This window comes from Lepidochelys kempii, chromosome 10, assembly GCF_965140265.1.
Source record: "Lepidochelys kempii isolate rLepKem1 chromosome 10, rLepKem1.hap2, whole genome shotgun sequence".
Classification (NCBI taxonomy): Eukaryota; Metazoa; Chordata; order Testudines; family Cheloniidae; genus Lepidochelys; species Lepidochelys kempii.
Window position 1 is genome coordinate 3,081,437 of NC_133265.1, and position 22,505 is coordinate 3,103,941.

A 22,505-nucleotide genomic window follows, 5' to 3' on the forward strand; every position below is an offset into this window, starting at 1 on the left:
GTAGCCAAGTATTACGCATTAGGAAAAAGTAGGTTTCAGAGTAACAGCCGTGTTAGTCTGTATTTGCAAAAAGAAAAGAAGTACTTGTGGCACCTTAGAGACTAACCAATTTATCTGAGCATAAGCTTTCGTGAGCTACAGCTCACTTCATCGGATGCATACTGTGGAAACTGCAGAAGACATAGACATAGTTTCCACAGTATGCATCCGATGAAGTGAGCTGTAGCTCACGAAAGCTTATGCTCAAATAAATTGGTTAGTCGCTAAGGTGCCACAAGTCCTCCTTTTCTTTTTAGGAAAAAGTAGCGTATGATATTAAGACAATTGCATCTGTTTGCACCTATTACTAGAGGTAATGCTGAAGTGTCTGGTGAGATGAAAGTGTCTAAATATTAGATATTCCCATTATGAATAAGACAGCAGACAGGTTATAATTACTAGACATTTATTACCCTTCTTGAAGGCAAGTTGCAAGACTCAATTTCAGGTAGCATTTTTTTGGAGGACAGGGGATTGGCGTGAAGACACAGCTGGCGCTCTAGGTCTTCGACTCCATTTCTCACCTTTGCCATCACTGCTGGACCTCAAAGCAAAACCTTTCCACTTTCAAAGTCCTGCTGAATACAGCCAGTTTTCCTGTACACAGCTGAGCAAGAGTCAGTGAGAAATTGAGTAAAATGGCAGCCACCTAGCTGCAGCCTGAACCTGGAGAAGGCCCAGGGGATACCTTTTCACAAAAATAAATAAACCTGAATAGAAGAAAAAAAACGCTCTATGATCAGCTGTGAACACCACAACGTAGCATCCACTAACGCAGTCCACGGCACAGCTTACACATCTTCCCTTCACAAACGTGTTTCACGTACATCCAGAGAGACACACAGGATGAGTAAAACCACCAAGGACACAGTGCTCTCACCTTTAAACAAAGAGAGTGGGTGTTTTAAACAGGAGTTCTCGACATTCAAAACAGTCTCATACCAAGTCCCTGAAAAAGGGAGATGAGTCTCATAGCGGAACGATTGCTCACAAAGGCAGTAGTGATTGATGAAAACAATTACAAGCCAACAAGAAAGGGTCAGCATCAGCAACACTGCACTGGTCACTTTCTTTTCACTGGCGCTGTTATGAGGATGAGCAGCCTGGAGTCCTCACATGCACAGTCCCATCGTTTGTGTGAGCTCCCCTCCAGCAGTAGGTGGCAGCTATGGCTTCTTTGAATTGAATACTTTAAAATGTGATGTTTGAAAGACCTATTTGAAAAGAAAGTGAAAGGAGAATATATTCCTAGGCCAAACACACTCCACTACTCTTAGAACAGCTACTGGGTGGAAAGGGATGTTTATAACAAGTGTCTGGAACCAAAGGAGCATAGGGGCAAGGTAAACGGTCAATATTGCAACCAGAGAAATTACACATCAGTGATTTAAATATGTTGACATTAATTCCCACATTCTTCAGACACCACAATATTTTGTTCCCTCCAGTACTTTATTTTAAGGACCATACAAATGTGAAAAGCAAGAGACCACCATGGATGATAGTAGGCAGCAATGGAATAAAGTAGAAAGAGTCTAGTCCCTCTCCATATAGTTTCTAGCATAGCCGCCACTCTATTAACAAACAAGAAGAAGCCCAGGAAAAAGCCACAGGACCAATTTACAGGATTAAAGGGACTGATTTGTGAGGAAAGATAAAAAGAATCCAGTAGCCTGGCTAAGAGAAAGCCACATGGCAAGTCTGCAAATATTTGAAGGGTTTAAACCAATTTAAAGGAAAGTGAGGATTTACCTAGGGCAGAACAAACCCGGAGCTGGGAGGTAAGGACTCAGGGCAGGAATGGGAAAGTAAGGTTCAGTGTAAGAAAAAGGCCACTTTCTGACAATGGGAGCGATCAGTCGGTGGAACAGCTCCACTTCAAAGGGCTGAAGTCTCACTGCTCAAGGTCTTACAATCAGGGACGTATGTTTAGAGTAGGATTAGCCAATGGAGATAACAAATAAGTCTTGTCTCTCTGCAGCTTCTCAGATATGCTGTACCATTCAGTCCCTGCACATACAGCTTCTGCTGATAGCAAGAGGCCCTGTGAACGAAGGGCACCTCTTGTTCAAAGTGTTTTTCTAATCAGAGTGAAGCACAGCAGAGGGATAACACTAGCCAATATTACTGGGGAGAGATGAACTTTTTGTGCTGAGCTCCTCAAGACATAATCCTGCATGGTCATCACTTCTCATCTCCCTGTCATCAATAGGGAACCAGGCATTCCTGCACCTTACACACAAAGACTGTAGGCCCTGCTTAGCAGACAGTGTAAGCCAGCAGCTGTTATGCTGCAGCAAAGGAGAGCTTTAGCTCTAGCTTCATCAGCCAGATAAACTATTCTGCACCCAGCCTGGCTAGGATATATGGGAAACCCTTTGGAAGAGGTTTCTCCCACTAAGAGTTGATGACGAAGAGCATGAATGAAGATTACTTTAGAATCTTACTCCATTGCACCTAATGGACAATTGAGAATAACCGATTCCCTGCTGTTTTTTCTTGGGTTATCCAGCTGGAGAAGCTGTTTGGGAATATTCAAACTATCGAGCAGCCTATGAAATTCTGCAGTAGAGTAGTTCTAACTAGAACTAGTCAGAAAACCATTTTCCCATTCTGCAAAAATGTGAGCTTTTGAAAATGTTTCCCATTCTGCATCAAGACAAACCAGAGACCTTTGGAAATTTTTTGTAAAAAATTGGGGAGAGAGACCCACCCCAGACTAGCCAATAGCCCAGTGGTTACGCTACTTACCTGTTTCAGAACAGGGACGTGAACCCAGGTTTCCTATTTGCCAGGCAAGTGCCCTAGTCACTGGGCTATTGGCTATTCAGGGGTGGGTTGGTCTCCCTCTCTTTTTGATATATTCCCACAATAAGCGTTGGTTTCAACATATTGGCATTTTCCAATAAAATTCGTCAAAAATTCCCAGCTTTACTCCTAACCCCTCCGAATGTGCGCCGGTTGAAGACGTACATCCAGCCACCCAAACCATACCTAGTTAGTTGGCTTGTTTTTTTAAATATGCACCAGCAACACATGGTGCTACAGGAGATACAAATTAAGACAAATTCCAGTCCAGGACACACAGAATTGTAAGCTGCTTGCAGTTTAAGATCAGGAGACAGATATAAAGAGTTAGATTAAGAGGGGAAATTTTGTATGTTCCCCCCACATGCAGGCACCAAGAGAAGACTGGCTCTTCAGGAGAGATACAAAAGGGGGCAGCATGAAAGGAGCAAAGACTAAGCTGATGGAGAGAGCATTTCAGTGCTGTCAAGTCACTATGAAACCAGCCTGTTTGTTAATTTATACAGCACTCTCAGTGTGCAGGACTTAGGAACCCACTTTATTAGCTCTGACACCATCACAAGCTGGCAATTGCCAGAAAAGTTATTTAAGATCTCTGTTAATTTAAAAATCCTAACCCTGATCTACTTGGATGGATTTCCTGGTGTGGCAGGTTGCATGCCTGTACAAACCCTTGGAGGATGTGGAGTGAGAAGCACTTGTCTAGTCACGACCAGGTAGGTGCCCACTGCTGTACAAGGGTAGAGAAGCTGCCCCCAGGTCCTGCTACTGGAGACTCCAGGGATACACCTGATGTATGCAGGCAGCCTTGCCAAGCTTTAAACAGACATCCTAAAACTTAAAGAAACATTACCCAGATTACAGCGATCTTTCACAGCCCAGCAGATGCAGTAATGCTGCATGAGTTGTTCAAGGAGTTCCTTTTCGTCGAGGAATTCGAGTCCCTCTATTCTGTAGGGAAATAGAAATTATGATTTAAAACTTAAATCTTCCTTGCGCATTTTGTAACACGTCTCTTTATTCCACAGAAATGAGCAGTTTCTGTAGTAAAAATTTTCTTTTTGGCATACGAATATGTACAAAAGGGGAAATGGCAGCGCTCTGAGCCTTTGCTCAGGCTAGAACGTACAGCAGTCAGGGATGCCTGATTTCACCGTTTAAAGGGAAATTTTTTGAAGGTCCCAAGTAAGTTGTGCAATAACTACTAATGTGCATACCTAAGTGTGATTTTCTATATACTACCTTTGTCTTCTCCCCTCCTTTCTAACTGCTGGGATTCAGTGTACCAATGCTAAACCATGCATCTTGACATTACGATAAATACTTTTTATTCATCTCTTTTGCTAAAGTACACATAACATCATCAGGTTTGTGGAGATGTAATACTATAGGCTGATGAAAGGCGCCTATATCCTGATGAATGATTTTAGGCTACCATTTCAGACTCTACTCCCATCAAAGCCACAATATATTTACTCATTGCCATTGTCCAGAAAAAGGGGAAGTTTCATTGCATTGCAGCAGAGTTTTTCTGAATGCCATCATGGCTCCCAATAACCACCTTCCTGCGTGAGCAAGTGACTGGCCACACTCCCAGATCTTATGGATGAGACATGTATAATTATTTATATTACCATAGTGCCTAGAACTCTGAGTCATGGCCCAAGAACCTGCTGTGCTAGTCGCTGTACACACACAGAACAAAGATGGTCTCTGCCCCAGTTTCCCATCTAATGACTTCCTTCCTCGCGAAATGGCCATCCCTACACTCTATTGATATTTTAGTCTTTACCTTCCATTCTAAAAAACTGTTGAAGTGGAAGTGCTGCTGCTGTGGACAAGGCCAGAGGCAGGTGCATTTCGGTGATGGGTAAGTGATTCCTAGATATACACACCACGTCAGTAAACACTGTAAAATCATTCAGGATAAAAAGCTATAAAAATAAAAGGCATACTCCTCACTGAAGGTCAGAGAACTGGGGTAGCTCTTTCACTGGCACCTGGGACAGACAAAAGGAACTGAACAATCATCAATGCTTTTTACCATGGAAGAAACGTTTGACACTTCAGTAACAGATTGAGAAAACCCAACCTGGTCACCCTGACTTGGACTGCATACAATTTACAATCTCATGGCTTGGGAAATCTCCATACGTGAATGTTTATTTTGATCAAAATAACCTGGTTGGCCAGCTCAAACTGCAGCTGATTACAGACTTCTAAATTGCCTGCAATACTAATTAAACATTTAGCAAGTTACTTATTTAAAAACTTATCTGTCTCATTCTTTTTCACATTAAGGACTTAAACTGATATCTCTGATTGTGGAGATGGCCACATGCCCAGAAAGCTTATTTCATGAATAATCCAACGGTAGTGAATGGTAATGGCTCACTTTGGGAAGGAAAGTGCAGGTGAAAAGTCTACTTTATAAAAGCAAATTTATAAGATAGATCACTGCACCACTCATCAGGGAAATGGCACCCTGATGGGTGGAGGCATGGCAGATGTTTAACAGCCAGCAACAACATTATGTAACAGTTTCTGTCAGCTGAAGGATAGATACAACTACAGTTCAAACTGTAGATGCAATGCAATTGACCAACTGGAGTTTATTGAGGACACAAGTCACCCTCAGTTTATGCTCTGTGGGCTAGACTCTGCCCTTAGACCTGGCCATGAGCAAGGCAAAGTGCGTAAGCTGCATCAACCCATTGCGACTTAGACACTCCTCTCCACATTGCAAGTCTTCCCCTGCTTCTTTATCGTGAGGTGCAGCAATGTATTCTTGGCTTATACCAGCAATATCCATCCTGCCCTGGCTCAGCTACCTTACCCAGCCAGCAGGGGGAGCAGAACAGAGAATGACCATTCCCCACCCACTTGCTCCAGAGAGGGAGGAAGCAGACACAAACCCTTGCTTACTCTACAGGTCTGGATCAAAGATCTGGCTAAGGGGAGTTCTGACTCCCTGGTATGAGCACATAGCATGAGTCACAAGCTAGCCCCATGTGCTTCTAGCTCACCCATCGCTGCAGTGGCTTAGCCACCAAGAAGGAATGCCAAAGGAACTTTTCATTCCTGTACTTTGCATTCCTACAGGTCTCTGTGCTCGGAGCTATTTTACATCTCCTCCAAAGACAGCACCAACGGTAGCAGCCGTGCCCCGTCGGCATGCTGAGGGAGAGTGGAGGAGGGTAAACTCTTAGATCCAGGGTACTGCCAAGAGCAGTATGAGCAAAGTCCCACTTGCAAGTAAGACTTAGGGCTTGGCTACACTTGCATTGTATAGCGCTTTAATTTGCTGGCTCAGGGGTGTGAAAAATCACCCCCCAGAGGAGCAAGTCAGAGCGCTTTAAAGTGCTAGCGTAAACAGGCTCCAAGAGCGGAGCTAATCCCAGGAGCACTGGGAGAGCTCTCTCCCAGTGCTCCACACTCACACTTCAAAGCACTGTCATGAGAGTGCTACCCTGACAGCACTTTGAAGTTTCCAGTGTAGCCATACCCATAGATAAACCTCACTTAGCTCAAGAGATAGAAGGAGATCTCAGGAAGGTGGTGCTATGTATTACAGATACCAAACAAGTGATTGAGATGAGCTATTGTGGAAACATCATTTAAAAGGAGAGTTCTGCCTACAAGCAAGCAGTCAGCAGTACCTTTTGACATCAGCCTGTGGCAAGTAGCGGTAGACTTCCATCATATCAATGGCACGTGCAGTTTCCCAGCCATTTAACAGTAAGCGCTCCCTCTGTAAAATGAATGGGAAGTAGCATGCTCAGACAACTTGAGAAGGAAAGTGAAGGCAAGGCAAGTGCCCGGTCTTTTTCTTGGCATTTGCTAGGAGTGGTATGTGCATTAGGGCTGGAGACCTACTCTCTGACATTACAAGTATCTGATGAAAAAATCATTTCTGATTAATGGAAATTAAGATTCCTAATAAGCCTAAAATTGAGGGTAAGATTTTTGCTTTTCTCAAAAAACAAACAGTCACATTTTTACTCACTGGATACAGGAGATGAATGGTGTCTATGTAATATAGAGGGGTAATTCTTTATTATTATGACGAGCGGGAATATGAAGTGTTTGTACTGGCAGAGGCAAGTTAGCGTACACACAACTGCTATCCACTGGTCTGAGTCTTCTTATAACTGCCGTATCTGGAGAAGCTGAAGCTTGCCATTACATTGATAGTTTACTACCAGACTCATTGCTCTGTGTGGGCTGGCCTCACCTGAGAGTCTAAGGATTTGCAGGCTTCCACTCCAGCCAGGCTGCACTGTCTTCTCTGCAAATTCTCAATCATGATCTGCCCAAACCTATCAGCCATGTTCACCTTGGAAAGAAGAGGAGACAAAAGGTGTCATTTTTCTCTTTGAAAGGGGATTTAACTGAGCATTAACAACTGGACTGGAGGCCTGCCAGTGCTGTTCACAGACCAACTGAAACTAACAGAGCCAATGCTGCTGGTTGCTCCCAACTTGATTTAGATTCAGATCAGTAACTTACAAGGTGGAAGGTTCATTATCAACCCGAGCTATCCAGGTCCCAAAAGGCAGCTTTTCACTTTCACACAGAAAGACTCAGTGAAGGCTAAGGCAACGTTTGCTCCATTATCAAAGGTGCCAAAGGAGTGATGACTATAAAATGTAATAAACTTATGTAACAACATCACGCAGTGCCATTTCCTTGAATTGTGCCATCTGCAACCATCATCTTAGAATTCTAAAATCTGGATTAATCAGATTTTGGAAAGAAACTCAGTTGTTTCATTTTGGTACATAACAACACACATCAACCATTCACCAGAACATGCATTTGTAACTATTTGTTACCTAATATCGGAGGTCAGTCCCATAGCCCCCCCTGCATTGGAGGTATTTAAGAACAAGTTAGACCAACTCCTGTCAGGGATGGTCTAGGTACACATACTCCTGCCTCATGCAGGGGGATGGATGAGATTAACCTTGAGACCCCTTCCAGCCCTACCATTTCTGGAAATCTAATCCAAAAGCCAGCTAAATCCTGAATTTGCAGAGTTTGGATTAGAAAAGTCTACGAAATTGTAATCTATCATTTTACATGCAAAACTCCCACTGCTCTCAGAGAGTAATATGCAAGTAATGCAGCAGTGAAAAGCTACATCTTTTTCCTTTTACCTGCTCATAGTTTATAAACATAGCCGCCTGAAAAGTGTTTGCTGCCCACTTTAGAAGACTTGCGGACTGCTGAGGGGTCATATAAACCAGCACACACTCTGCTATCAGGAGCGTAGGCAATCTTTAAAAAAAAAAGGGGGGGAGGGGGAGAGGAAAAAAAAATCAAACTGTTTCTACTATATATCATTCAAGAATGGTGAGCAACAGACAAGTGCTTTCACATGCACATGTGAACCAGTTAGGGACACGCCACATCTCAATGAAACAGACATTCCTGGAGGACTGAATCATTTTACCATGCAAAGACTAGGATTGGGTCTCTAGCCTTTCCAGGTGATACTAGCAATGAGAGGTTACTTGTACAGGAGTTGTAAGCTTTTCCTATTCCAGCAGTTTCCTAATCTTTTCCATACCATGACCCCAAGTTACAACAGAAAAAGAGGTACAAGGCCCCTTTCCCATCTAGCCACAATGAAAGGGAGGTTTCACGAGCCCCCAGAACCTGTTCATGACCACTAGGATCTGTTCTTTACCCTGGCCTGTCCCTTTCCCAGTAGCAAACCAGGTATTGGCAAGAGCTTGTCCCCTCTTCATCCTGCAATTTTGTCTTGATCAGCAAAGGCAAGACGGATACTTCACTTTCACCATCACATCCTGAATCTTAATTCTCCTTTGCCATAGGAGGAGCTGGAGGCTGTGTATATTCTGTGGAGATTTGGACTTCAATGGATCTTGAAGTCTGTTCCTGACGAGCACATGCTCCCTGCTCTACTCCTTTACAGTAAAAGTATCTCTCTGCATAGAATATTTAAGAGGCCAACATTTTAAGGACAGCCACATACAGACCAGTACCAGCAGAAAGGTCTTGACAGTACCAGATCATGTTTTGCTAGCTATGATTCAGCTATTGCTTCTCTTTTCCCCTCCATCCACACTGAAAAATGCAAATCTCTACAAGAGTAATTTTGTCTATAAATAAGAAGTTTGCTTTTTGATACCTTTATCACTAGAAACAAAAGGAATTCCACAAGGAGTTGTGTAGATAAGATGGGACAGTGCTTTTAAGATGAAAGTGCAAAAATCTAAATGACAGCTTAATACATCCTGGTTACCTCACCCGCCTTTTCCCTGATAGCTATGCTCTCTTTCTCTCTCTCAGATTTGGAAAGGGCATCGATCACTTTGGAAATGGCATCCATCAAAGCTCTCTGGGCTCACGTACTGAAACTTAAGTACATAGTTTCTGAGCAACAAAATCCCAGATTCTACCTCCAGGACAGAGCTCTTGACAGATTCTCCCTTTACCTACCTCAGGAAAAAATAAAAGTCTTAGGATATAGGTTGACCTTAAGAAGAGGCATAGAAAGCAAGCTGCAAGAGTAGAAACCTGGAAGAGTAATTCTGTGTATGTTAGTGTCTTTATTCTATAAAGTACTGTAGTTGGGTACCAGAATCTCTTGGACAGCACCCTCTAACAGTACACAGATGTAAGAGTATATAGTGAGTTAGTCACTAATCATTAACAAAATGTAAACTGAAATGCAATAAATCCAGCTTCTAAAAAAGGCAATTCAGAATAGCAACATTTGGGCAATGTGCCAGTGTTCTTATTTTAAATCAAGTGAGATTTATAATCCCAAGTATTATAAGTGAGCTACACACATACTTACAGAGCAGGCATAATAGTTGTAGTGGATTTTCCTCTAAGAGGTTTGATGTTTTCTCATGTAGGAAGAGTGTGAGTCTTGCAGAATGGGCTGAAGATGAGGAACTACCCTGATTAGGACTTGGAAATATGCAGGCAATGACTGCAGTAGCAGCCTGCTCGGTGAAGCTGCACTGTATCTGCACAATTCCTTCTGCTCAAAGGATTCAGAACACGGTAACCATGGAAATGGCATAATAAAAACTGGAGGCAGTTACCGTACTCCCAAAACAGATTTTGCTTTCACCAGTACATTTCCACAGACCTTTGAAACAGATTATCTTACTGTGTATCCATGTTAAATTTCTTTAGTTTTTCATCCAGCTCTGATGAGGCTCGAAGATCTGCTGCAAGTATAGCATATCGGCTGGAATCTAGGCTGTGAGCATCTGCAATTTTAAGATTAATGGTTAAGTTCTTGATAAGAAAAAGGGATGTTGCAATTACTGGAGTATTTTTAAACAAAGGAAGACACGAGCAACTTGAGATCCAAAGTTTGACCTGCTGTATATTAAAAAGAAACAAACAGCAGAGTCTTAAAAGCTCTCTGTAGTAACTAAATACTGTATATGCAGGATATTGATTTACAGATTGCAATGGATTACTATCAGACTGTTCAGCAAGATGAGTCTCTTGCTTCTATCACCACTAATGCAGGTAGATAGCCCTGACTGTTGCCATTGGTTCAGGGTGGGGAGAAGGGAAACAAAAGATAAGGATAGCAGGATGTCCCCCAGGGCAAAATAAAGCTTTGTCTGAAGGCTTGATTTATTTTGTAAGACCTCCTAACGTTTCCCCATACACTCTGATTTACTAATAAATAATTAAATTTTAATTCCACATAAATCAGCAAAGGAACCACCATTATGATGTAATAAGGATTAGCACATTACTGGATGGCAGACAGAGGACAGGAGTTCTGAATGTTTTTGGTTTTAGGTCATAAGAACGGCCTTACTGGATCAGACCAAAGGTCCATCTAACCCAGTATTCTGTCTTCTGACAGTGGCCAATGCCAGGTGCTTCAGAGGGAATGAACAGAACAGGCAATCATCAAGTGATCCATCCCTTGTCACCCATTCCCAGCTTCAATTATGTTAATTTAGTGTTCAAAGATTAAGTGAATGAAAGGAGGAGGTATTCTGTAGGGGCAGAGATGCTTCATAAAGCTACAAGGATAGCTGAGCTCTCAGGAAACTGCTTTTGACCAATACAAAAAGAGATAAAGCCATGGTAGTCAGAAGGTTAAGATACACACGGATGTTCCTTTATGCTGGCATTAGACCGACAGTATAAGGAAGTCAGTAGTAGCATTATCGTTCGTGACTGGTAGCAAAAGGAATCCCATGTCCAGAGTAGCCAACCAATTCAGACTCTCAGTCTAGTCTCCATATGAAGGACTTTACATTTAAACTGAAGATATGGTTTGATGAGACACTTGAAAAATGCCTGGGGGCAAAAGGGCAGTCATATTTTGAAGGACTTTAGGCATAAAGTTAGATTGTCCAAGCAACTGGTTTATGCCCTACTTTGAACTCAAAAACTGTGATTATACTGTAAAACCACTAGGTCAAAATGGCACATTCATTTCCCCATCCGAGCACTAGCAGTAAAATAAGTAAACAATGGAAAAACCCCAAGTGAGATTCAAATGTCCTTGCAGCATTCAGTCTATATACATCTGCAATAGCTATCACTATCTTTGGCATGGTTTCATTTGGAAGCCTCCAGTAACACCATTGCAGACAAACATCATTACTGAATGCTAATATGAGGCCAGGTGTCAAAAACTAGCTAAAGAGAGTGCAGCCAAGTGAATGAAGAGACAGGAAGAACAGGGTTTTCCATTTCAGAAAAACTAGTAATTGAGAAGCAATTTATTAAACTCAGTAAGTACTTCAGACACTGCAACTGGCATAAACCTGCCTAGCTCTCAAGCTACCAGCACTCCAAACCGTCACCAGCAAAATAAAACAAAACAGTTGCTGAACAAAGATACAAACACAGAAAGTTCACTCAAAGTTACAGGAGAGAAGATAAAGTTGGGCAGAGTAAATGATTCACCATTTGAGTCAACATTTTCTGCACATTTACTCTGTAACAACAGCTCTATTTCCCTCACCCATTCATTTCAGTTATTATACCAGGCCCACAAAAGTGGTATTCAAGGGCCAGGTCATCCAAGCAGAATTCCAGATGGCCTAGCAAAAAGCAGGGAAGGAATAATGAGTTAAACTGTCCTATCCACACAGGATATAGCAAAATACATCATCATCCAATTAGCAACTAAGTTAAATACAACTTCTGTTTCACACTTCATCAACTTGAATACATTAGTAAATTAAAGTTTGTTCTTGGCTGTAATAAAAAAAATGCAAGGTTTGAGAGGATGTTGTGATGGGCACAGTATCTGGCTTTTAATACTGGCTGTCTAGGTATCTATAATCCACAAGCAAAGACATCTGAGCTCTCTTAGTGCAAACTAAGGCACAAGTGCAGTACATACGGCATGCAAACTGATGCATTTGTCATATCACTAACATGACATTTTTAAGCAATAGCACCTTTACATATCACAATAATTCTTACATGCACACGCACAAAACTTGTAAGTGGTTCTGCTTGTTAAGGAATCTTGGAGAAATGAAGTATGAGGTTAAGTGAATCTGTTCTGAAAAGTGAGAGTAGACAAAAGAGCATTAGGAAAAGTCTCTGAAAAGCGAGAAAAAGTTTTTAAACCACCATCTCTCTGAAATTCCTTGTAGGATTTTCCCCAGGAGCTCTACAAAAATTCTGACTTTGGAAAAGATGTGCCATGTAAAATTTAGGAAGAATTAGTTACGTTTTAGTAAACCTAATAGTGAAGGTATATGATAAAAATCAAGCTTAAACCTTTTTTAAATGGATAGACTAACATCCTTCTGTAATTATATTCTGAAAACTTACCCAAGGCAAGGCAAGGCAAGGGGCTATATTGTGTATATTGCTCTAAGGCCAAAAATTGAAGTCAGGCTATAAATAGCTGCGTAAAATATCACAAACTGGCATTGTACTTTGCCACCACATGACAATATTATATTACTTAACATCCCATTTAGAGAGCTCCAGATTTACAGTTCATACCAGTGAAGCAGAACAAATATAAACACAAACACACAGCTACCTATAGTGCAGCGCAAAAAGCAAAAGCTAACAGCATCTTGGTACTGCAGTCATATTGTCTTGACTGGTCTGAGTCTGGGATTTATGAACAGAAAGTTTAGTCAAGTGAAGTTGATTCCAGTTCTCTTTAGTGCAAGGAACTTCCACTGCTTCTGCTTTCACTATCTGCCTTGCTCCTCCAAAGATCTCACATCACAATAACCTCCCCTTGGGAAGAAGAGCTCACAGTTCCCACAGAAGTCTGGCAAGCAGGCTCCTTCCATCAGCCAAGGAGTGTTGCTTGAGAGCTTTCTCTCCCCATGCTGGGCCAGGGAGCTGCGACCCTGAACTATTCTCCTCCATGGCACCCAGTGGAGAGAGGTGGACAACAACAAAAGGTGATTGAGAAATTGAAGGAATAAGGCTTCCTGTTTCAGGCCCCGCTTGGGAATATTTCCAAGTAGGGAAAAGAATGCACTTTTCCCCTCCAAAAGCTGAAATGTTTCTTTGGAAGAGGCATTTATTTTCTGTGGATCACTTTTCAATAGTCCTGCCACATACCATCATTAGAAAGATTGGGACAGGCAACTAAGCACATGGCTCTTTTAGTATCTTGCGCTGGCAAGCGAAACAGATGAAAGAGTCAGCTGTATGCAACTAGGAGATGAAGCAGTTGGGCTTTAAAGTGAAGAAGTCATGGTCTGTAAGATTGAGGGGTTTATTTAAGTTTCAGCCTTTTCACTGGTAGAAATATGCAACTAACTTTGGGCCTTGACCCATCCTGGTCCGTTAGTGGACAACAACAGCTTATGTGCTATTTCCCCCATTTTCTTTTGAAAAGGACATTTATTGATTTGTGCCTCTATTTGTTCAATTGTGAAACAACTGTAACAGTTGTGTTTCAGTTCCATGCAATCTGGATACGATACACATATCCAACCATAGCAAAGCTACAGAGTAGTTTGGATTAAATCATTTATACCTTTGCAGTGTGTATCCTTCCTCTGAAAGTGGGTTTCTTTTACTCAGTTTCCCTCAGTATGTTTACATATGGGGTGATGGCCTGAGGTTTGAGTTCTGTATAATCATTTAAGAAAAGAAAATAATCAATACTTTAGCCTCTCAGTTTACTGAAGGATGAGAAAATGCAGCACTTTCCAGGACAGCCACAATGAATAGCTTACTCCCGTCAGCAGTGTGACAGATGAAGAGTACCATCATCTGAAATACCATGGGGGTGGGTGGGTGGGGAATTAACCATGGAAATCAATACCTACATCACAAATTTTTGTGAATCCATGCACCCAGAACACAAACATCTGAGGGGACCAAGAAAGAGCCCCCTGGATAAAGTATAACAGGACTAAGACTCGAAGAATTTTGTCCCAAACATTGGATAAAACTGAAAGAGCAAACAGACTAAGAATGAAAAATAACCCAGTTCTCTTGCTGTCATACAATCACAGGACCCTTACCAATGAAAGATTTGCAGATTAGAAGCAAGGATTCAACATCTGAAGATGTCTGCATTTGGTAATGAACAAATCTGGAAATGCATGGGCAAAAAAGCTGCTCCAAAGTCTAGACAGTGTACCAGCTAATTAAAGAGCGGGGATCCACACAAGTGGCATGGTAAGACAGTGCTCCAAGAAAGTTCTAGATATTGCTGACAAAGTAATGGAAGGTGGAGAACAATCCTCCTAATATTACTTTAATAAAGCCACCATATTGATCTGGGACTTCAAGAGAAAACTAACAATGCATTCAAGTGAACAGCCAAGTGTCAACACAGTGGCTCCAATTAGTTGTTCAATTCAGCAAGCTATGGAGCTCTTCCCTCAGGTATCTATTTTCAGACTGCAACCCCTGCTATCATTTCGTTCCATGAAGGACAAGGAAGAAACATGCTGCCCTGGAACCAAGAAAATTCATCTGTTGGTACTTGTCCTAAGAAAGAACTAGAAACATGTTACGCTTGTGGAATGGAAAGCGGCGACAGGACAAGAGTCAGGTCAGAGGATACTTTTCATCAACTGAAGTAGCATATGCCAAAGCATACATCTCAGGAGCAATTTACATACAAGGGGCACTAGGAATCCATCACAATCCTTGATAAATTGTTCCAATGGTTAATTATCCTCACTGGTAAAAATATGCATTTTATATCCCATCTGAATTTGTCTAGCTTCACCTTCCCACCATTGAATCTTGTCATGCTTTTCTTTGCTAGATTGAAGAGCCCTTTACCTACACCATGAACTGAAATTTGATGCTTATAGACTGATTAAATTCATCCCTTAACCTTCTCTTTGTTAAGATAAACCATTTAGACTTAAGGAGCTCATCACTGTAAAGTAGGTTTTCCAAATCTTTTAATTATTCTCCCGGCTATTCTCTGAACCCTCTTTAATTCATCAGCATCCTCTTGAATTAAAGCCCATCTGCTTTTGGAGCTGACAGTAGACCGTACATGCTCTCCTTTTCAGAGTCCAGTCCTGCAAACACTTACTGAGAATTCTTCTTATTAACGAAGTCAGCAGGACTATCTCCATCATGAAGCACATCACCTGGTAGCACTGTGTGCTGGATGGCCCCCTTCAGTGAGACTTGCATGGACCTTTTTCTACTGAAGCAGATTAACTAGCTTTGGGACAAGTCCACAGCTGTCACTACAGGGCAATGTTCTCCCACCCAAGGCCTGAGTACTGCTCACTCAGAGCCCTGGTGATCCAAAAGCAAAGGACAGAGTTTTGAACTGTGCAACCTACTGCTATGCAAGGACTCACTAGTGAGACAGCCAAGTTAGAGTATGCTTTTTTGATAGACAGGTAATACAGCCCATCATTGAAAAGCAAGTTACCTATACCACTGTGCAAACAGTTGTTTTGGCACAGGTACTAACTAGTTACAGAAGGGGTTTTTTTGGTGGGGGTGGGAAGTAGTCCCTTGGGAATGGAACTTCAAAAGCCAGGCTTTTCATGTAAGCTGCAAAAACACATTGATGGGCCCTACCATCTGAGAATGGACTATGCAGACTGACTTCATTATGCAGTTCAGATGGTAGATACAGATAAAGGACTCATGCAATTAACGAGACAAAAGAAGAGAGGTAGGGATAACACACAGAAGACTTTTTTTATACAAGCTACTGTCCTCGTGATCCCTTATCTTCTTACCTTTCCAAGAAGCAGAAGAAAGCATAATCAGTAAATAATTACACCGGACCCTCGCTAGAACACACGTCTATATAGCGTGAATTCGCATATAATGCGGTCATGGCCATGGATCCCAAATTTAATTACTTTCACTGGAATTCATTTTAATGTGGTCCCCGGGGTAACGCAGTACCACGCATGGATCCCAAACCCTGCGTTCTAGCGAGGGTCCGGTGTACAACGTAAAGAAAAAATCCTGGGAGAGATTGCCAAGTCCCCGTGGAGAGGAGAAGACCTTTTCACCAGCCTCCCCTCTCTCACGCCTCCCCTCACACAATGCATAAACCATTAAAATCCTGCCCACATACTGAAGTGAAGAGATTAGAGATTAAAAAGACAGTGCATTACTGATTTACTTAAGATGACTCACCTATTAGAAACGACTCCCCAGAATGGGATTCCATAATTGGTTTTGACAGGGGAGGTTTTGATCTGTGTGGGGGGGGGGGGGTAGAAGGGAGGGGAAAAGTGTCAGTGAGCAGTTAACTGGCTTACATGATGTCATTTTTCATTACACGAAAACATCTCTGCCCTCTACTGGTAACAGACACATCTACCCTTAGATTTACCCTTAGACCTATTTACTAAAGATTGTAGTTTCTTGTTCATCTTTTAGTTATAGAAGCAAACTCCACTAAGAAAAGGTATGTACTGAGCTCTAGACACTCTTAAGCCTTGGAACAAGTCTTTCATCTCATTTCATGTCACGTATACTTTCTAACTTCCCTATGAGCTTCTATTTACTAATCATAGTTGCTCTTTCTACATCAAAATCACTCTCCCATGGTAGCCAGCCTCAGCATAGAAGTCTGAGGATTTTCCATCTCTTTCTAAGATTTTAAGGGGAGAAAGAATGCAGAGTTTAGCATCACTAGAGACAACCCTCTTCTGTTCTGTAGTCAGAAGTACAGCCCACTTTGCTCCAGAAGTTTTTGTATATCATAGAACACTCAGTTTGATAAAGTGACTGGGTAAGCTAAAGTATAATTTGCATATATAACTAAGTCTTGGTAGTAAGAGATCACTACAGTACCTCTTATTTTTAGGACACCCAAAACTGTGCTATGCTTTACAACAGTTTTCAAACTTTTACGGCTGCATACCACTTTCCAAATAATGTAGTCTACCACATACCCTCATCTGAGATAGGTATATTATGATCCTATGATTGGATTTCCAAGTCTTACTAAATAAAATGCATTGTCCACCGTTACAATTTTCTCACGTACCCCCAAGGGTACGTGTACCCCTTTTTGAAAACTATGGATTAATAAGGAGACAGAGCCTGATCTTAAATAACGTATAGTTTAAATAGATTACATATAAAGAGACGTGCGGATAGAAGACTAACATTTTTCAGTTATATTTTCACCCTATATCATAATTTTTATTTATTTATAGGCACACAACTGGAAATCTAATCAGTTTAACAAAAAGTGAATTTTAATTTGTTTCAGGCACCACCCCGGCCATGAATCTTCCTATTCATGTCTGTAGGGTTTAAAAGTAGAAAAATACCTTGTAGCCACATTTTCCTGTCCCTGCTCTATTGTTCATGTGGCTCTTTAACAAGGAAACAGTGACACTGACTATATGCGAAACATTAACTAAATACAAAAACTAAAAAAAAAAAAAAAGAAAACATTCTCTCTAATCTCTTCCAGGTGTTACTTGTAATGATTGTGAGCCAAAAGTGTTCAGAGATGTGTAGTTTTTAAGCTGATAGTATCTTCAACTGTTTGCTAATGACAGCCCCTTCATATAGATTTCAATCCTTTCTTACTCACTATATTAAAGTTTTGCTGAGAAACAAAGAGATATGGCAGTTAGTACATGTGGTTTGTGATTAGTGAGGTTCTTTCTGCTGGATTACAAATTTTTTTTTTATAAGGAAGCTATATTCAGCTCTGTATAGCTAAACATGAAGCAACACACACACATACTTACTTGATGTTATGTATTTTTCTTGCTACTATCATTGGAAAATCCACTTCAAAATATTTTTTAGGGAGAAGATTTTCATCCTGGAAAAAAAAAAAAAAAAATCAGAGCAAGAGTCCAACCTTAGGACTTCATGCAGAGAGAATGGGGGACTTGATTCAGTTTCCCCCTGAACAGTTTTGTTTCATGTTATAGTAGAGTTTCCAGTTTTTGATACCTTAATGCTCTGGGTTTTTTTTTTTAAATAAATGAACTAAAAATTAAAGAAACAATATACCCACCCAATAGCAAAAAAACAAACATTTAAGATATTCGAGTAAGCTGGACAAACGGTATGGGGTTTGGCAACCAACATACTGGAAATTGAATTGCAATATACGGTCAGGACATAGTATACAACAGCCGGTTGCAGCAACAGAAGTTCACTCACCATCGCCCAGTGTATGCCTCCAAGGAAGGAAAGAGGAACATCGCACAGGGATGCACACAAAGAGCTTGTATTAGTCAACTTCTTACAAATATGTACCTGCTATGTAGCCCACCTGCTGCATCTCTCAAAAATCCATCCAAAGGGTTAGTTTTAGTCCACGTTCTAGAGGACGTTTTGTGTGCAGTCCACAAGTTGCACTCATGCTAGCAATCTCAAAGAGGATTAGAGCTCTATACTCCCCTATCTGCACGAAGTGGGGAGTCCCACCAGACCCAAGTTTAGGCACAAAACCAGGAAAGCATGGGAAAGCTTGCACTGTCCCACTGCCTATGCGGTTCTTCTTCTAGGGATAGATATGTACTGCTAGCTCCAGGGCTGTCAATCTTCCACCTTTCTGAACGCTATATTAACAAAGAGTTGTGTTAACTACCACGGAGAACACTGACAATTATTCTTAACTGGGTCTCTTTCTATATTACACCTGCTGGTCAAGAAGAACAGAAGGTGGTGTAGCACAAGGATATAATTAAAGGCACCACTCAGCTTTGTTAAACCTTGAGAACAGTGTTTCAACATGGTTTTAGCATGAGTGCAGGCAGGGCAAAAGCCTCAGAACTTGATTTTTTTTTTTTAATCCAGTCTATTTGCAGGACTATAGCACAATAGTTTAAGGTCCCGCTAAATAAACTTAGTTTTTTCAGGATGTCTTCCAGCAATCCATTTACATTGATAGGACCTGATCCTGCAAAATGCTAAACACACTTACCTCTTATAAACATGAGGAAGAACTAGAGTTTGCTTTTATATAGAGTCTTACCATAATATTTGTCATTTAGAATCTTTCAAAGAATAATGCAAAGTAGTATTTAGGACACAGAGAGATGGTACCAAGTATCATGTTGCACTTGATCTCTCTTGATTCTGGATTTAGACCCTTAAATACGAGCAAGGAAATGGAAGTATTATAGATGATACAAGAGCTATAAGGAACGGAAAACTAGGATGTTTCCAAACAGCCACTAGAGGTCACCTTTGTGCCATGCACTCCTACATGACACTGGATTGACTGGTCAATAATTTGTTTGTTTCTTAGGAGAAAATAGGAGAAAGTTTCAGATATGCGCAAACCCTTCCTTTTCCTCATGTTAGGATTCTGAGTGATCATCACCTTTAATCTCCAGAACATGGTATCCATACCGGCACCAAGATTTATGATTTGACAGTTGCATTCTGTCTTCTTTAAAAAAGCCGTAAGTAGCTGACTGACTCCATGGACACGAGCGTAGTATCCTGCAGGAGAAAATGCGTTAAAAAAAAACCCAGACAACTATAACCATTAGATGTTTGTTTTTTAAATTAAGTTAAGATTACTAACAGAGCTCCACACCTGAGGAACTGGAAATTTCAGTTTAAAAAGAGTTCAAACTGAGTCATCTTCGCAGATTAATTCTGGGAGATATACAAACTATGCAGCTGCTTTTATTATTCTCACGTGGAGAGTATTACAGTATTGCCTTGTGCTTTGAGGTTGTGGGTCACATCCCTGGTCTTTGGTTGCTTTGTGTGGTACATTACAGGTGAAGTGGGACACACATGAAAACACAGTTTCCAATACTAAAGGCAGAATGTGACAGAATATTAGAAAGTAATGTTCCAAGACTGAAGGTCCAGTGTGCAAACACTGGGGAGAGCTCGTATCAACCTGTTACATGCTTCCCACATACATTCTATGATATCCAGTATATGGAAGCTCTGTCTGCTGTTGTTCAAGAACTCCACATATTCAGAGTATGTTTGCATTGTCTTTGTTTAAGTTCACATGCTAACTTGCCTCTATTAATTTCAGGTGCTTTTCTTTCTTTGGCCGGTCTCACAAAATATTGGATGTAAGGATCCTTCCAGTAGCCAATACTTACAGCAAATCTGACAAGGGCATGGGGTGGGGGAGCGGGAGGGAAAAAAAAGAAGAGGAGGATTAGCAAATAGAGCCATCAGGGTTTACTGATGAAGACTTAACTTAGACAGAAAAGCTAAAAAGCTGTCTTGGGACAGTCTTCCAAAGAGGTATCCTTGGGTGAGAGACTTAAAATGCCACTGGACACCCGAGACCATTCAAACACACACAGATTACATAAAGTAATTCTACCTAGAAAAAGACTGCTGTTACTATTGTAACATTTTTAATGTATTTCTCCCCATGTATTTGAAGAACTTCGCAGAGACACAAAGCAAAGTTCAGGTACCACCTGCGAAATAATTTGAAGAACTTCAGTGCAAAGATTTCTTCCCTGAGGCCCACTAGATAGAGCAGCTGTGTTGTGACAAGTACCTGGGGATAGCCGTGTGGTGGCACCTTAAAGACTAACAGATTTGAGCATAAGCCACTGGACTGAACTCCTTATTGTCTGTGTTAAATTCCAAGGATTGCACATCACATGGATTTTAATTCCACACATCAACCTAACCTCTAATGGGTATGTGGCTTGCGTACACGTAAACCAAACTGAAGCCTCTAAGTGCTACCTTTATACTAATAAAAATAATACCTCCCCCAGAATCTCTTCACAATTAACTCTCAGAACTAATCGCCAGCATGTTGTCTCTACACCCCGATCACAATGACATCAATGAGGGCAAAACTAGAGGTACAGAAACATTAGACTACAGTAAAAGATTTATAAGTCACTTGAAAAGACTGTCCCAAGACACCAAACATTACTGAACTGTGTCAGACTTCCATTGCAAGTATGACTCACATTCTCTTCACCATATGGCTTTATCTATAATCTCTACAAAGTCAGGATGTTTTTTCAAGCCCTGCTCTTAAACGTTTGTCCAAAACGTATCAAAGGAATAAGTGTACTAGGTAAAATTAAAAATAAGCATGGCACTCTGCCCAGCCCTTCCATCCAGGGTGCTGTATTTAACTGTAAGTCCTGTCAATCAACTTTCTATTTAATTGTTTAGAACCGTGGTTTTCAACCTGTGAGAGGTCTGCAGACTATGTCTAAGATTTCCAAAGAGGTACACACCTTCACTGGAACAAGTTTTTTCAGAGTCCACAAATGAAAAGAGGTTGAAAACCACTGGTTTATAATGTAATTTACTACACCCCTTTTCCTTTGAAAATCAACCAGCCAAAAACATCTTAAGCTTTCTGGACTCATTCCTCCTCTTCATCCTTTTTCCCCCTAAACGAATCTTGATGATTTTTTTCTCTCTCTCTTCTTTTGCCACCTACTCTCTCTCTCTTTCCTCATGTATTAATTGAATTCCTATATATATATATATATATATTGGGGGGGAGGGGGCTGAAACCCTCCTAAGCCCCCCAGTCACTCGCACCCTGGCATCTTCTGTTACTGCAGGGTCCAACAGTCCCTCCTGCAGCCCATACAGACCATTGCCGACCCTGCAGGGACCCAACGCCTTCGGCAGCTCCCCCAACACCTTGCGCGCCTATTTCCGACGCGCCATCCCCTGCCCGGCTGGCTCCCCCCGCCCGGGGGTGCGGGGGGGGAAGGGGGCTCCCCTACCCAGCTTCTCCACACCCAGGCCCGCCCCCCTCTCTGCCCCTCCTGAGGCCTCGGCTGCGGCCTGGGGGCGCGGCCGCCCGCCCCGGTACCGTTTACAGATGGACGCGTCCTCGCAGGTGCCCCTCACCGCCTCGTCCGCCTCCTCGGAGCCGGCAAAGGACGGGGCGTCCCGGGCGGCGGTCGCCATGGGGGCGGGTCAGCGGGGGGGGAGGCCCAGACAGGGGCATGGAGCTGGGAACTGCGAAGGGGCCCGCAAACCTCCGCGAAGACTTCCGCCCCTACAAACGAGCCCCCGTCCATTGGGCCTTCCCGACTCCCATTGGCCACTGGCGAGCAGCTGCATGACGAAGGGAGCTGCTGTTGGTCAGTTGTACTGCCAACTCAAATTCGACCCAATAGGAACGTGGGAAAGCTAACAAGCCCCCCCATTAAAGGTCAGCGAGCCGCAAAGGTTTCTGGGAGTTGTAGTCCTAGTGGCTCACAAACGTTAACTGACAAACGTTGAATAATAATATTTAATAAATAGCAGGA

The 22,505-nt window shown here is 41.9% G+C and overlaps 1 protein-coding gene across 2 annotated transcripts; it reads right to left on the reverse strand.

The window, feature by feature from the left end:
• Nucleotides 1-428: 428 nt before the first annotated feature.
• LCMT1 (leucine carboxyl methyltransferase 1) lies at nt 429-22,284 on the reverse strand. Of its 2 annotated transcripts, none has more exons than XM_073361650.1 (11): nt 22,102-22,284; nt 20,270-20,361; nt 19,607-19,728; nt 18,015-18,091; nt 16,438-16,499; nt 9,998-10,100; nt 8,007-8,127; nt 7,082-7,183; nt 6,507-6,598; nt 3,701-3,798; nt 429-919 (listed from the first exon to the last, which is right to left on the reverse strand). In XM_073361650.1, the coding sequence occupies exons 1-11, from the start codon at nt 22,272-22,274 to the stop codon at nt 846-848; spliced, it is 1,116 nt and encodes a 371-aa protein (XP_073217751.1). In that variant the 5' UTR covers nt 22,275-22,284; the 3' UTR covers nt 429-845. The 2 variants fall into 2 exon arrangements, with proteins under 2 accessions (XP_073217751.1, XP_073217752.1); XM_073361651.1 differs by having other exon boundaries at nt 22,064-22,247.
• Nucleotides 22,285-22,505: the final 221 nt, after the last annotated feature.